Source organism: Elephantulus edwardii, unplaced genomic scaffold (assembly GCF_000299155.1).
Source record: "Elephantulus edwardii isolate Elephantulus edwardi_28Jun2011 unplaced genomic scaffold, EleEdw1.0 scaffold00110, whole genome shotgun sequence".
In the NCBI taxonomy this organism is placed as follows: Eukaryota; Metazoa; Chordata; class Mammalia; order Macroscelidea; family Macroscelididae; genus Elephantulus; species Elephantulus edwardii.
Window position 1 is genome coordinate 570,304 of NW_006399860.1, and position 14,353 is coordinate 584,656.

The following is a 14,353-nucleotide window of genomic DNA, read 5'->3' on the forward strand; positions in this document are numbered from 1 at the left end:
ATGATATCTTTGACATCCTCCCACAACTCGTCTGGTCTTCGGTCATTAGTGTTCAAGGCCTCAAACCTTTTCCTGAGATGATTCTGAAATTCAGGTGGTATGAAATCAAAGTCATATTTTGGCTCCTGTGGATTGAAGGAGGGGTAATTTCCTCCTGTATCAGTCAGATCCAATTTGACGGTACACACACACACACACGCACACACGCACACACACAAAATAGTAAAATAAAATAAAGTAAAAACAAAAGGATAACTAGTAAGATGTGTATAAATGTCCAAAGAGGGAAGAGGTGGGGGTAAGGAGGCTGAGGGTGGAGAAGGAGGGAAATCACAGGGTCACAGAGTTTGGTGGGAGGAGAGAGGTGTGGAGAAATTAGGAAGGATTCAGTGAGAATCTAAAACAGATGGGGTAATAGTGGGCATAGATCTATGGTCATTAAATTTATAAACCACAGTGTAAGGGTATAATCATATGAAACAATGCGAATGAACAAACCAACCAAAATTTAAGAAGTATTAGAAAAATGTCATTAGATGTAAACAGACTTCTGGCCAATTACATTTCTCAAAAAAAACCTTATTGCCATGGAACCAGAACTGATTTACAGCAGACCCTCCAATGGGATTTTCAGAGGCTGTAAATTGCAGATAAGGAGACTGCCCACCTTCTTTCACAGAACTGGTGGGTTCAAGCCACCTGCCTTTGAGTTGTCAGTGCAACTCATGAACGGATAGATATCATGTGGAAGAGTACGGTTTAGATGATATACTTTCACAAAATCTTAAAACGATACTAGCATAATTAGATTATGCTAGTATCATTTTAAGAACCCTTTATACTCCTAACTGAGCAAGGATCTCATTACCTGAGACAGAAGAGGCCTCGTTCCTGACTTCTGGTTGCTTCCAGTCCAGCTGGAGACTCAGCGTGCACACCCTTGAAAACCCGTACTCAGATCTGGGGAGCCAGGCATCGCTCAGTGCAGGCAGGAGTGGAGAGGACCTTTGCTCTGAGCACCCCTCCAAGGAGAGCAAGATGAGTGACGCAGAGATGCAGCGCAGGTGTGCGGCCAGGAGGAGACAGTCAGCAGAGATTGGTCCTGATGGAGGTGAAGGTCTGTTGGGGAAAGAAGATTCATTTGAACTATTTTTTTTAAAAGAAGCTGGGGGTCCTTGAAAGTTGTTGAGCTGAGAAAGGACATGTGTTTGTTTTGACGGCCAGTCTTGCATCTGTTTCCACTTTCAAGAGCAGATTCAAGTGTCTGTGATATTTGGGATCGCTGTTGTTTTCCAGGTTTTATTGAACTTGAAGCTGGCTCTGAGTAGACCCAAACCAAAAGCCACCCTCAGCACCGTCCATAGGATTCTGACTCACACAGGAGCCCTCCGTCAGGTCTCTGAAGCTGTGCATCGTAGTGTGAGGAGACTGGCCGTCTTTCTCCCTGAGAGCTACTCCACCACCGGAGCTCCTGGAGAACAGACTCACTCAGTGCCATCGAGTCAGAATCGACTTATAGGTGACCCTCCAGTGGGTTTTCAGAGGCTGTAAACCACATGGGAGGAGACAGCCCACCTTTTCCCCTTAGAGAAGTCAGTGGAGTCAAACCACCTACTTCTCAGTTGGCAGCACCACTCCTTACCCACTATATGTTCTATATGGGCACATAAAAAAGACAAAGATGGGAGAGTGTGGAAAGAGAGAAGGGAATCAGAGTCTGTCACCAACCTCCCCTGGATGGGTCAGAGCTAGCCTCTGTCTTCTGGAGATCTTACTCCGTGTCCACAGTCTCACAATAGCCTCTTCACTCGGCAAATGCTGAGCATCTTTCATGACATACAGGCCAATGAGGAAGATGCTAATAAAACAGTAGGTTAAGTATTGTTTGTACTGTAAAGTCAGAACCGACCCATAGCTGACCCTCCAGTGGGTTTTCAGAGGCAGTTAATTGCACAGGAGGAGATTTCCCATCCTCCCATGGAACAGTTGGTGGATTTGAACCCCGTACCTTCAAGATTACAGCACAGCTTATTGCCACTAGGCCACCAGTGATCCCTAGGTTAAAGTGTTAAGATGGCATTTATAAGATGTTATCTGTAGGCAAAGGAGCCCTGTCGCACAGTGGTAACATGCCAGCTAGTTACCAAAAAAATTACGTGGCAAAGGTTTTAACTCTTCAACCACTCCATGGAAGAAAGATGTGGCAATCTGCTTCCATGAAGACTTATAGCCCTGCAAAGTCTATGGAGGACTTAGCTCTACTCTGTCCTATAGAGTTACAATTAGAATCACACGATGACAACAGGTGTGGTATACAGGTTTCATCTGTAGGCACACTCAAAAGTTGGGGGGGTCAGGGGGACCAGAGATGCTTCTTAGAGAAAATGATACTTAAGTACAAACTGATAACTATATACGATGAGCATTTTTGGTATTTGAACTTAAATACAGACACAGACTAATGATTTCTTTAATAATAGCTTCCCAAAGTCTGGGAAGGGCTCTGTGTAATTTACTCTCATCCTCTCAAGTCCAACTTTCTGCCTAATCCTCTCTTTGACAATCAGTAAGTATCTACAGAGCACCTCTGGTGGACTAATGGGTAGCTGCACTACCAACCTTGAGGCAGGAGGTTCAAATCCACAACCTGCTCCATGGGAGAAAGATGGGCTCTCTCCTTCCTTGTGGTTTACAGCCTCTGAAAACCTGCTGCAGAGTCAGATATGAGGCAGTTCTGACTCCAAGCAATGATTCTGACTTGCCATTACATGCCAGATGTCCCTTGGTAGCATAAACAGTTAAGTGCTTCGCTATTAACTGAAAGGTTGATAGTTCACGTCCACACAGAAAAGCTTCAGAAGAAGGGCCTGGCAATCTACTTCCAAAATACCCGTCCTTGAAAACACTATGGGACATGACTCTCCTTCTGATACATCTGAGGCCACCATGAATTGGAATTTACTTGATAGCAACAAGCTAGTTGATAAAGGGTCTGGGCTGACTTCTGGCCACATAGGAGTGAAGGAATGGACTTTTCTGTTCTGTGTCATAGAGGAGCAGCCAGATGGTGTGACAGTTGTCACCAGGGTCCAAGTGGACTGGGCTGGAGAAGGTATTGGTGACTGTCTCTCTACCAGGCTGAGGTTTCTTTAAAATCTTATTGATAGTTGATGTGTTTCCTTCAATGAAGGGCCCCTTTCTTTGACGTGTTGCCACTGACTTTGTTGCTATCCCAACTGCTAATTCAATAAGACATCTTTGAGCTCCTTTAGAATCTGAGTCTTATCATCAGCACACAGGTGACAGGTTAAAGAAGGCACTAATGAAGAATGTGGATTCCTGCTCTGAAAAGAAGTGGCTTGAGTGGGTGGTTTAATAAGCCAGACTCTATTGTAGGTGGTTTTTATGTATTTCATTTTCATATTTTATTACTCTCTGGTGGTTATTGCTGTTATGTGCTGTTGAGTCACCTGCAACTCATCACGACCCAAATGTGCAACAACCCTGAACGTTGCTCTATCCTGTGCCAACCTTGTCTCTGACAAGTCTACCCTCATTACCACAGTCAGTGAGTCAATCCATCTCAGTGAGGGTCTTCCTCTCCTGCGCTGTCCCTCCACCCTCCCAAACATGATGTCCCTCTCCAAGGACTGGTCTCTCCTTGCAAAATGCCCAACGTATGTCAGGTGGAGCTTCAGAATCCTTGCTTCCAGGGAGCAGCCTGGTTTCCCTCTGGTAAGAGTTGCTTTAATTATCTTCATTTACAAAACCCCTAATAACTCAGAGAGCTTATCCGACCCTTAAGGAATGCACCAAGGATTTGAACCCTCTTCTCTGTGCATTCTCTGTAGGAACCACACTGCGTTGCCTAGTGAGGTTTATAATCCCACTGGAGTGACACAAAAGAACCTAATTGTTACTTTCATTCTTCCCTTCTTTAGATTCTTGGCGTCCCCGGAAATGCCCTCTGCTGAGCTGGTGCACTCTTAATTAAGAATAATTGCCTGTTCCCTGTTCTCTAAACAACTTGGAGATCCTGAAGGCCAAACCGGCAAAGCGTTGAGGGTGGTTGGCAGCACAGAGCCTCGGGTTAGCCCCGGTGGGAGGTGGTCCATGCCAGGCTGCAGGAGGCAGGGTGCTCAGACCTGGGGCCCCGCCTATGGGTGCCACGGAGGAGGAGAGGGCCGCTGGATGCTGCAGCAACTCAACTGAAGTGGGAAAAGATGCCTGCTGGTCCTACAAGAGGCGTCACAAGTGTTCAGAGCCATGCTTGCAATAGGGAGAGTCTGAAAGGTCACATGAGACCCTAACCAGTCTTAACCACCCACAGCCCTGGGGCTGGTGATGTGACCTGCCTCTCTGCAGTCAGAACTGAACACGTGCAGGGTAAAGGTGCCGGTTCCCACTCTGGGTCCAGCTCCACGTGACACCATGAACAGTAACTTCTGCCGGGCGCTGGTGGAGCGGAGGCCCATGGCACCTCCTAGCTGCATGCAGTTGGGTATCGTGCCCCCGCCCGGGCAGGCACCCCTGCCCCACTCCGAACCCCTGGGCAACGTGCCCTTCCTGTTGTACGGGGGCCACGTGGAGCCACCGTACTACGATGCCTACGCGGGGATGTTCCCCTACGTGCCCTTCCCGGGAGCCTTCGGTGTCTACGATTACCCCTTCGAGCCCGCCTTCATCCAGAAGCGCAACGAGCGCGAGCGGCAGCGCGTCAAGTGCGTCAACGAGGGCTACGCGCGCCTCCGCGGCCACCTCCCCGGCGCCCTGGCCGAGAAGCGGCTCAGCAAGGTGGAGACGCTGCGCGCCGCCATCCGCTACATCAAGTACCTGCAGGAGCTGCTGAGCGCGGCCCCGGACGGCGCCGGGGAACCTCCCGTGCCACCAGAAGGGCCCCGGCCCGACTGCTCCAGCGACAGCGAGGCCCGGGTGGCGCCCTCTCTAGTGCCCGAGTCCGAGTCCTCCTGCTTCTCCTCCTCGCCTTTCTTTGAGTCGGAGGAATCCAGCCACTGATTGGCCCTGTGGCTACTCTTGTCATGCTGCAGGCCACAGCTCACTCCCAGGTGAAGCTGGTAGGTCACCCGGAGAAGAACTCCTGCCACTTGGGGTCCGAAGCGCTGTCTTGTCACTGATGGCGTCATTCCGACCAGCTTGGGAAGGAGGTGCAGGGCAAGGGACACAAGACAAACTCACAAAGAGCTCAGTGAGTTTGGGTTCTGTGAAGGTGGGGTGGAGAGAAAGCTCGTGGTGTGCGCTGAACACCCCCCCCCAAGGCTGCAGGAGGGCACCCCCCCGGACTGGACCTCTCTAATCTAGCTCGGATTCCGCTTCAACTCAGCACGTGGGAAAGTTGCAGCGGAGTCTCTGATTGTGCTTCCCTCTGATTGTGCTTGTGGTAGGGAGTTCTGGTAGCCTAGTGGCAAGAAGCTGCTCTGCAATTCTAAAAGCAAGAGGTTCAGCTTCTCCGCGGGAGAAGGATGGGCAGACTTCTCCCGTTCGATTAACTGCCTCTGAAAATTCGCCGGAAGGTCAGCTACGGTTCTGACTCTACAGTTCATAACAACTGCTTGTGGTGGCCCTGCACCAGCCGTCCTCCACCACACCTGCATCTGCGAGTTCTTAGGAGGCTAACCGGGCTCGCCGTACCCCGGCTGTCCACGAGATGGCCTCAAATACTAGCACCCCCGCTTGAGAGAGTTCTTGCATATCTGGAAGGGACCTAAAGGTGGCTTGAGTTTAACTAAGCACAGACTTGAAAGAGCACATATGTGTGCCACGAGGTGGCGCTCTCTGGCTTCCTTGATGGAGGGCTTCTGCACATTTCTCGCTTTCCAGTGTGACTTTATTTTTAGCTTTTACTGGGGTGAATGAAGACTGTGTTTTTACCCTCGGACTATAAGCTCCCCTCACTGGGGACAGCTATCGTATGTATAGATGCATTGGCTCTGTGCTTCTCGCAAGGGACTGAATAAAAAGCTTGTTGAGATTTGTGATTTCTGTGTTCACTTTCACCCACTCAGGAGTCCCTATCCAGAGCATTTGCTGCAAAGAAGGATGGAAGTGTCAGTTGGTACTTCCAACTGCCAACATAACTGACTGTACACAGAGTTTAAGCACAAGCAGTTTGTAATTAACTGCCAACCTAAAGATTGATATTTCCAACCCACTCAGCAGAAACCTACTACAAACCCAACCCGCTGATCCTCCACTGGATTTCTAAGGCTGTAAATCTTAGCTGAACAAGACAACTTCATCTTTCTCCAGCAACGCATATGGTGGATTTGAACCACTGAGCCTTCAGTTGGCAGCCCAGCACATAATGCCCTGTACCACTGGAGGTCTCCCAAGGCAGAGTCGTGAAAGAGAGGCTTGGTGATTTGCTTCCATAAAGATTAAACTCTGTTTCTCTGAAGTCAAATTTCTATTCTAGGTGACTCCATGTGTTAAAGAACTCTTCCATATTGTTTTCTTGCTGTCATCTAAACCCTATAAAACAATTCGTTTGACACTTGGGGACACGGGGTTGCCATGAATTGGAATGGACTTGATGGAAACAGATTTTTTTTTTCCTAGTTGTTGTTAAGTTGGATAGGACAGAGGGACAACAGTCTCCGAGATAAAGCCCACACTCTCCAGAGTTAAGAGGAGAGAAAGACACAAAGACGGTAAAGTCGTCACAATTCAAGGTTGCTCAGGGAATCTTACACCCAGAGGGGAGGGTTTACATGTTTCCATGACTGAGGTACATGTGAGGGTGGAGTAAGGGTAGAAGGAGTCTTGCCTTAATCTCTGCAGGTACGAAGATGGGTGGTAGGTGCCGTGGAGTTGTGCTGAATGAGATTGCCCACCACCTTCTCCAGACGTGGTGGGACCAGGAAAGGGGAAGCAACTCAGGGATTTGAGGCTCCCTATCATAGGCAACCCCTCTTGAACCCGATTGTCCCAACTCTGAAACCTTCCATCCTGTCTCCTACTGCCCCATCCCAGGCCTTTGGGTGAGTTCTTTCTGCCTCACCCTGAGTTCCTCTTGGGGACAGTTTGGGAGGTCGCCGGCTAGGCTGGAAGGAATGACAGCTGCCTGGCCTCAGGAGCGCAGGCTGGGCGGCACGGAGCCTAGTAGAGGCTAATTTTACTCGCTGGGAGAAGGGAAGAGTAATCCACCCGCCCCCGCCCCCAGCTAGCTCAGCAGGGTAGGCTTGGCAGGACAGGCTCAGCTGCCCAGTCCCCAAGGCGGGGGCATTGGGGACGCAGGGGAGAACCAGTGGTGGGGTAGGGGAGAGGGAGAGAGAGGTTACCAGGGAAGCCATGGAGCCCTCCTCACCGCAAGACGAGGGCCTGAAGAAGAAACAGCCCAAGAAGCCAGTTCCTGATATTCTGCCAAGGCCACCCCGGGCCTTGTTCTGCCTGACCCTCGAGAACCCCCTGAGGAAGGCCTGTATCAGCATTGTGGAATGGAAGTATCCTTCAGGGTCCCCAGGGCTGCTGGGAGAGTGTGGGTGGCATGGGTGAGTGAGGCAGGGGTGTCATAGAGCACAAACTTAAGTACTAGAAAGCCTGGGAACTTGGGGGTGGGAGATAAGCCAGAGAATCTCATAAGCAGTCTGGAGAAGGAAGCCCCTAACTGAGTGAGGGAAGAAGGAAGAGGAAATGGTGTGTTTTCTGGGATGAGTGGGTGACCCAGATCTGGATGACACCCTGAGGTACTTCCTGACCAGCCAGGGAAGGAGACGGGGATGTTTCATGGGGCTGTTCTCACGTGTGCCCAAGTCTTTCTTATAATAGCATCCACGCTTAGGTGTTTGAAGAAACAGTTTCATTTAGAAATAGAAAGGGACAAACATAAGAGAGAAGGGGGCCCCTATGAGATAATTCCCCCCCTTGATAGGAAGGGAGGTAAAAGTGGAGAGAGGTTAAAGTTGACTGAAGGATTCTACTGAGGGACACGGGAGCCTTGGGCCTGGCTGGGAAAGGAGTGGGAGGAGGAATGGGGCTTGAAGGAGAGTTACTGTGTGTGAGTGACTCGGAGACACAGGGCAAGCAAGTCTGGTTATTTTAGCTCAGACTTACCACCCTGGGGACAGGGACTTCAAATCCCTTTCTAAGTTTGTGTTAGCTCTGAGAGGAAGAACAATGAAAATATTTGGGTTATTCAGGGCAGGGAGGAAGGAGCGTCACCGAGGAGGGAAGCCTGTGCCAAATGGGGTCTGAGAGATAGAGAGTTGGGAATATTTGAAATATTTTGATGGGTTCAAGAAGACTGGCCTCCTACCAGCTGTTCCCTGGAAGAAGGGAGAATAAGAGATAACTGGAGAATAAGAAAAACATGGGAGCGGCGTGAGCTAGCGTGGGGTCAGGAGGAGTGAGCCCTGCTCTCCACAGCGCCCCTCAGCCTGCTCCTCATCAGATCCTCCTGCTGTCTCTTCGTTTTGGGATGCCTTTGTGGCATGCATCACTGAAGAGAGCTGCCTCAGAGGAGCTGGTGACATAGCTTGAAAAGTGTGACACTGCTCATCAAAAGGCTACATCTCCAGGGGTTGGAATTTGCGAACTGCTAGGGACAGGAAGATGGGTCTCCTCCCATTAAAATGTTCCATCTCAGAAACCCAATGAGTCGGAATGGCAGAGCCCTGAGCTGCGATCCTTACAGAAGCAGACCATCAGGCTTTTTCTTCTCAGGAGTGCTCATTGAGTCTATTCTGACTCATAACAACATCCCCTTGGGTTTCTGAGGCTCTAAGTCTTCATGGGAGAAGACTGGACACACAGAACATTTTGCTTCATAGTGCAACATGCTATAGATATAGGCTGTCTCTGCTAACCTTTTGTTAGTGCCCCTCATGCTTGTTTACTTGCTGATCTCTCCTTTCATCCTAGTCTCTGCCCCCTGGGTCCTCTTAGAGGCCCAAGCTCCCACAGTCCTCCTTTCTTCTCAAGCACTGGAAGTGGCTAGGAAAGGATTAGAAATTTTCCACTCAGATTCATCTCCATAGTATATCTCCCCAACTTCCATCCAAACCACCTACAAGCAATTCATGCTCTGTCTCACTTTCTTCCTTGCCACTCTCTGGTTGACTCAGCAAATTCAGAAAGAAATGGGCGTGGGTGGTAGATGCCATCTTCTGAAAGATAGTGGGTGTGTCTGGGAGGAGTTGAAGTGTGGTGGGCGTGAGCGGGTGGATAAGCTCAGTGGATGAGCTGATGAGTGTGCAGCTCTGTCAACTGCAGATTTCCTCAGTCACTGGTGCCTTCCTTAGGCTTTGCAAAGTCAGGCTTCATCTCCCCATATTCTTTCCAATTCCACTCTGTGGGTATATAAACCTAACCTCCATAGGTCCCCTGGTTTCCCTGTCTTTTCCCTAGTTAAGTCTCTGAAAGACTGTCACCAAAATCTCAGCTAGCCATGTCTCTGGGGCAAAGACTAGAGAAAACAGGAAGGAGCTGTGTTAAGACCCTGGCCCCTCAGGCTGAGTAGCCCTCAGTCAGTTCCCATCCTTTGACTTTCAGAGTCTAAGAGGAAGCAATCTGTTCTGGGGGAGCGAGGGAAAGGCTCCCAGGTGAGAAGCTGGTCCTTTCTGTGCCTGCAGGGAAGTAGATAAGGAGTAGACGTGGATGGAGGGCTTGTCCATCACCTGACTGTATGGCCTTGCAGCCAACCTGGCCCCCAGTGCATCCCTCCCCAGAGTCCTCCAAGCTTTCAAGCCTGTCCTTAACTCAGGCACCAGACCCTTCGAGACAATCATCTTGCTCACCATCTTTGCCAACTGTGTGGCCCTGGCCGTGTACCTGCCCATGCCCGAAGATGACAACAACTCTCTGAACCTGGGCCTGGTAAGAGACTCCCTTTCTCCCTCCTTCCTGCTGGTCTGCAGCCCCAGCTGGGGGAAGCCAGTCTTTTGGTGGGTCCTGTTCTGGTGGACAATGCTGATGTTTTAGCCCCATGAGGATGAGTATCCTGCATAGCTGGTTCAGTGGTTTCTCAGAGAAGCCCAGTTAAATGCTCTGGACTCTATAATGTCATAGCCAGCGCTGAGTGCTAAGATACTAGGAGATCTCATAGAATCCACAAACTCACAAAAGTGGTCCCATTTTACAGATGGGGAAACTGAGGCTTAGCCAGATCCACCACCAACTGAGGAGATTAGACTATCAATTCACCTTCCCTGGGTATAATCCAGAAGAAAACTGCTCTCATTAAGCGTGCCTTCATGGAAGAGTTTAATCTCAGACTGGGAAGCGACAATGTGGTTTAGAATTTTATATAACAAAACCTATGAAAAACAGAACCTGTGTAAGTGGAAAATCTGTCAGAGAAAGAAAACTGAGATAGTTTCCACTATGATGAGCAATAGGAAAGTGGTCAGACTGTAAGAGGCAGAAAACACTGGAGACTTGGAAAGACAGGGCGCGCCCATTAAGTTGTAGCTCTCAGGGCTTCATTCCACTGCTTCCTTCTCATCTTTGCACCTGGAACCCTAGACGCCAAAGCTGGAGGGGACTTTTTGAGAACCATCTGGTTCCCTTTCCCTTTTTTCCTTTTTGTCATTTCTTTTCTATGTCCTAGCTATGGTGACCTAGGCCATAGGGTGTTGTACTTCTAACTTAAAGCTACCACCTCTCTAGTGGTTCGCCTGCACCAGCTGATCCAGGATAGTAAGATGGGCAATCTTCTCCCACAGAATTAACAGCCTCAGCAGCCCACTGGAGGGTCAGGTGTGAGTCAGTATCTAATCCAGCAGTGGACTAGAGAGAGATTACATGCCAAGTTCTGTGATGAATAGTTCACATTATTGTATTATTCCATTTGTAATGTAGGTAATGCCACTAATCTTCATTAAAAGACAAGGGAACTGAGTCTAGATACCTTGCCCAGGATCACTCACATCTGTCTTGCAGCATCCCTGCTGTGCAGGTGGGGACACTTTAAAGACCTAAGAACAGAAGAAAAATTGATGCTTTTGAGCTGTGATGTTGGAGAAGAGTTACTGAATATCCCATGGACTGCGGAAAGAACAAAGAGTTGTGTCTTGGAGAAAGTGCAGCCAAAATGCTCCGTGAAAGTAAGGATGGCAAAGTGTCATCTCTCATCCTTTGGACACATTGCTAGGAGCAGGTATTCCTTGGAGAGGAGCATCATGCTTGGAAAGGTGAAGGCTCAGTGAAAGAGAGGAAGACCCTCAGTGAGATGGATTGATGCAGTGACTGTAGTGTATCAGAGATGATGAGGATGGTACAGGATAGGACAGGGTTAAGATCTGTTGTTCATAGGGTCCCAATGAGTCATACTTGACTCTACAGCACTTATAACAACAGAGGGAGCTCTGGAGCCTACTGGTAAGAAGCTGTGCTGCCAAGCTAAGGCAAGTGGTTTGAATCCACCAGCTGCTCTGAGGCAAAAAGAGGGGAAATCTGCTCACGTGTGATTTACAGCCTCTGAAACCCACTGGAGGTTTTATATGTGGGTTCCTACTCAACCACACACAGGGAGAGGTCTGTTAGAACAGTGGGCTCAGGCATTTACAGCCCAGGCCCCTAGGGGGCGGCAGCATGGCTGCCCCAGCGGGGTTTTCTTGTTCTTGGACTCCAGCATTGGGAGAGCAGGCCTTTTAGTGGGTATAAAAAGAAAATATTTATCTGCCTCGCCTGCATGCTGGTTTCCATGGGGATCTATCTTAAGTGGTGCGAAGCTGGGATTCTAAATGTGTGCTTGCTATATAAGTGTGGAAAGATACTGAGAATAAGTGTGGGCTGGTCCTCTTCAATGTGTGGTGGCAGGGGAGGCATTCTGGGGAGCCCTGAACCTTCCATAAAGCTAGTTTATAGCTTAGTTTCGTTCTAGATGTCCAGTTTTAATTCATTAAGAAGCATTAGGTTTCTTGCGACTGCTGTCAAGTCAACTACGCCTTATGGTGACCTTCCATGAGGTTTTTGAGGCTGTAAATCTTGATAGGAAGAGAATACTTCATATCATTCTCTCTTGGAGCAGCTGGTGGATTTGAACCCAGTCCAACAAATACTGCACTCATCACAAGAGTTCCTTGGTTAATCAGTAATTGTTAATTCATTGGTTAATAAGGGTTCACCCCTCACTTCAAGATTTCATCTTTTAGGGTACATTGGTTACCAACTTTTAAATCCCTCAAATAATTGACCATTTTTTGAGAGGAACTCCGTGTTCTACTAGAAGAAACTGAAGTCACTTTGTTTATGCCATCTTCCATCTTGAAACAAGGTGGCAGCTCTAGAAGTTTTCAGTGTCCCGGTGTCTTTCCCTGTAGCCAGTGCATTGTAGTTACAAATCCCTGGGTAAGGTTCCCGAGTTCACAGAGAGAGGGTTATGGGTTCTCCAGAAGAGGGAAAGACCTTGCCATAAACTTTTCCAAAGCAGTAAATGACACCGAGAATGTCAGAACTGTGACATTCAGGAAGAGTAGGACGCTGGGCCAGATCACTCCGGAAAAGTAGAAGCTTCTCAAACCCAACAAGAGGGAAATGAGCGAAAACAGGAGGAAGGGTGGTGGTGGTGATAGTTCTGTCTCTCTTACCCTGTAGGCTGCTTCATAGGCATCTCAAGAAGGCTGGGGACTTGGCAGTTCTCCAAAACTACCCATCATATTTTCAAAATGGGAGACTAAGGACCAATTTGACATCATTTTTCTCATATGGTTGACAAATATTAACTTAGTGCCTATTTGATACCACATACTAGGGACATAATTGTGAACAAGAGAGACATATTTCTTGCCTTTATAGAACTTTACTAATTATAATTTTATAAGTAATTACAATTAAGCCAGTTAAACAACTAATTAAGGGGAGGGAGGTAGGAAGTTGAAGCTCCTTCTCACATACTTTGGGCAAGTAGCCAGGAGGGGCAGATCCTTGGAGAAGGACATTATGCACGGAAGGGTGGAGGGAGGGACAGCGCAGGAGAGGAAGAACCTAGATGGGATGGATTGACACGGGAACTGGGACAATGGGATTAGGTGTGTCAGAGTCAGTGAGACTAAGGTAGGCTTCAGAGCTATTGTACACAGGGTCACGATGACGATGAGTCGCAGGCAACACGACACCTAACAACAACAACAGGAAGAGTGTGAAGTTTGGCGACATTATAATGGCATTCTATCGTGGATCTATACATAGCATACGTAGGAGGATCTAGGCTAGTTTTGGGGTCACGGAAACTCTTCAAAGAGTGGAATGGTTTTTTTAAAATTTTTTTTATTATTTTTGTGTGAGTGTACCGTCAAATCAGATCTGACTGGTACAGGAGGAGATTTTCCCCCCTTTCCCGGCAGAGCATCTGGTGGATTCGAACCGTGCACCTCTGGGATTGTAGTTGAAGCTCCTTGCCACTAGGCCACCAGAGCTCCCCTAAGAGTGGAATGTTTTAACTTGAAAAATGAGCGTAATGATCATCGTAGCTGCTCAGGGTCCCACATCAGAAAGACCTTGCACTCAACATTTAGTGCTCTGTGGTGATGGTATTGAAATGTTATTTGTGAATTTATGTTTGATAAGTGAAGGTCAATGAGGCAGCAGAGTCCATGCCAGGATTTAATGCCTTCCTCCGCTTACAGGTGTTCCTGCCTTCTGCTATCTCTCACCGCTTCACTGCCTCCCAGGCTGGGTTCCCAGCCTGCTCCTTTATGCCTTGGTCCTTAGGCTGCAGACTGGGGTGTGAGCATGAGTGCAGGGAAGGTCGAGTTTGGGTTTGTTATATTTCTGGAAAGGGCGTGGTTGTGGCTGTCCACCTGTGGGAACGCTATAGCCTGTTTGACGGATGACCCAGCAGAGACCCTGCTTACCCCAATCCGGGCTCCTATATCCTCATAGAGCAGAGGTTACCTGTTCACAGGGGGCAGAAGCAGCAGGACTGTTGTGAAAGGGGTGCCCACGTCCTCTTGTCTACCTCTGGCCAGGGCGCAGCATATGGTCTGGTGGCCAGAGGGAGGAAACCTGGAAACAGGTGGCATTGGCAGGATCTGAGTGGAGTGAGGGGAGAGATGGCACTTGAGGGGAATGAAAACTCCATTCCAGGCTGGAAAGAGCTTTATATTCTAATACCGTAATGGAACCTTCTCCCACCATATAAGCAAGAATCCTCATGATATCGAGTTAATTCTGACCAGAGAAATTCTGTGTTTCATTGACTATGCAAAGCCATTTGACTGTATAGATCACAACAAATTGTATCTGGCTTTGAGAAGACTGGGATTCCCAGAACACTTGATTGTGCTCGTGTGAAACCTGTACTTGGACGAGAAGACAGTCATCAGAACAGAGCAAGAAAACACTGGTTCAAAATCAGGAAGGGAATGCATCAGGGATGCACCTTATCTCTATACCT

At 48.6% G+C, this 14,353-nt stretch overlaps 2 protein-coding genes across 2 annotated transcripts in view; both read left to right on the forward strand.

Annotated features, from left to right (window-relative positions):
• Positions 1–4,431: 4,431 nt before the first annotated feature.
• Positions 4,432–5,016, forward strand: ASCL5 (achaete-scute family bHLH transcription factor 5). The gene has a single exon (XM_006892110.1). The coding sequence runs from the start codon at positions 4,432–4,434 to the stop codon at positions 5,014–5,016; it is 585 nt and encodes a 194-aa protein (XP_006892172.1).
• Positions 5,017–7,308: 2,292 nt separating this feature from the next.
• The window catches only part of CACNA1S (calcium channel, voltage-dependent, L type, alpha 1S subunit), a 104,664-nt gene continuing 97,619 nt past the window's right edge, over positions 7,309–14,353 (forward strand). Inside the window, exons 1-2 of the mRNA XM_006892111.1 lie at positions 7,309–7,460; positions 9,726–9,831. Of these exons, the coding sequence (XP_006892173.1) occupies positions 7,309–7,460; positions 9,726–9,831 (258 nt within the window). The remainder of the gene's footprint in view (positions 7,461–9,725; positions 9,832–14,353) is intronic.

Bases quoted from the DNA above. Each gene is read 5' to 3' on its own strand.
- ASCL5 (XM_006892110.1), top strand. From the start codon at position 4,432: ATGAACAGTAACTTCTGCCGGGCGCTGGTGGAGCGGAGGCCCATGGCA.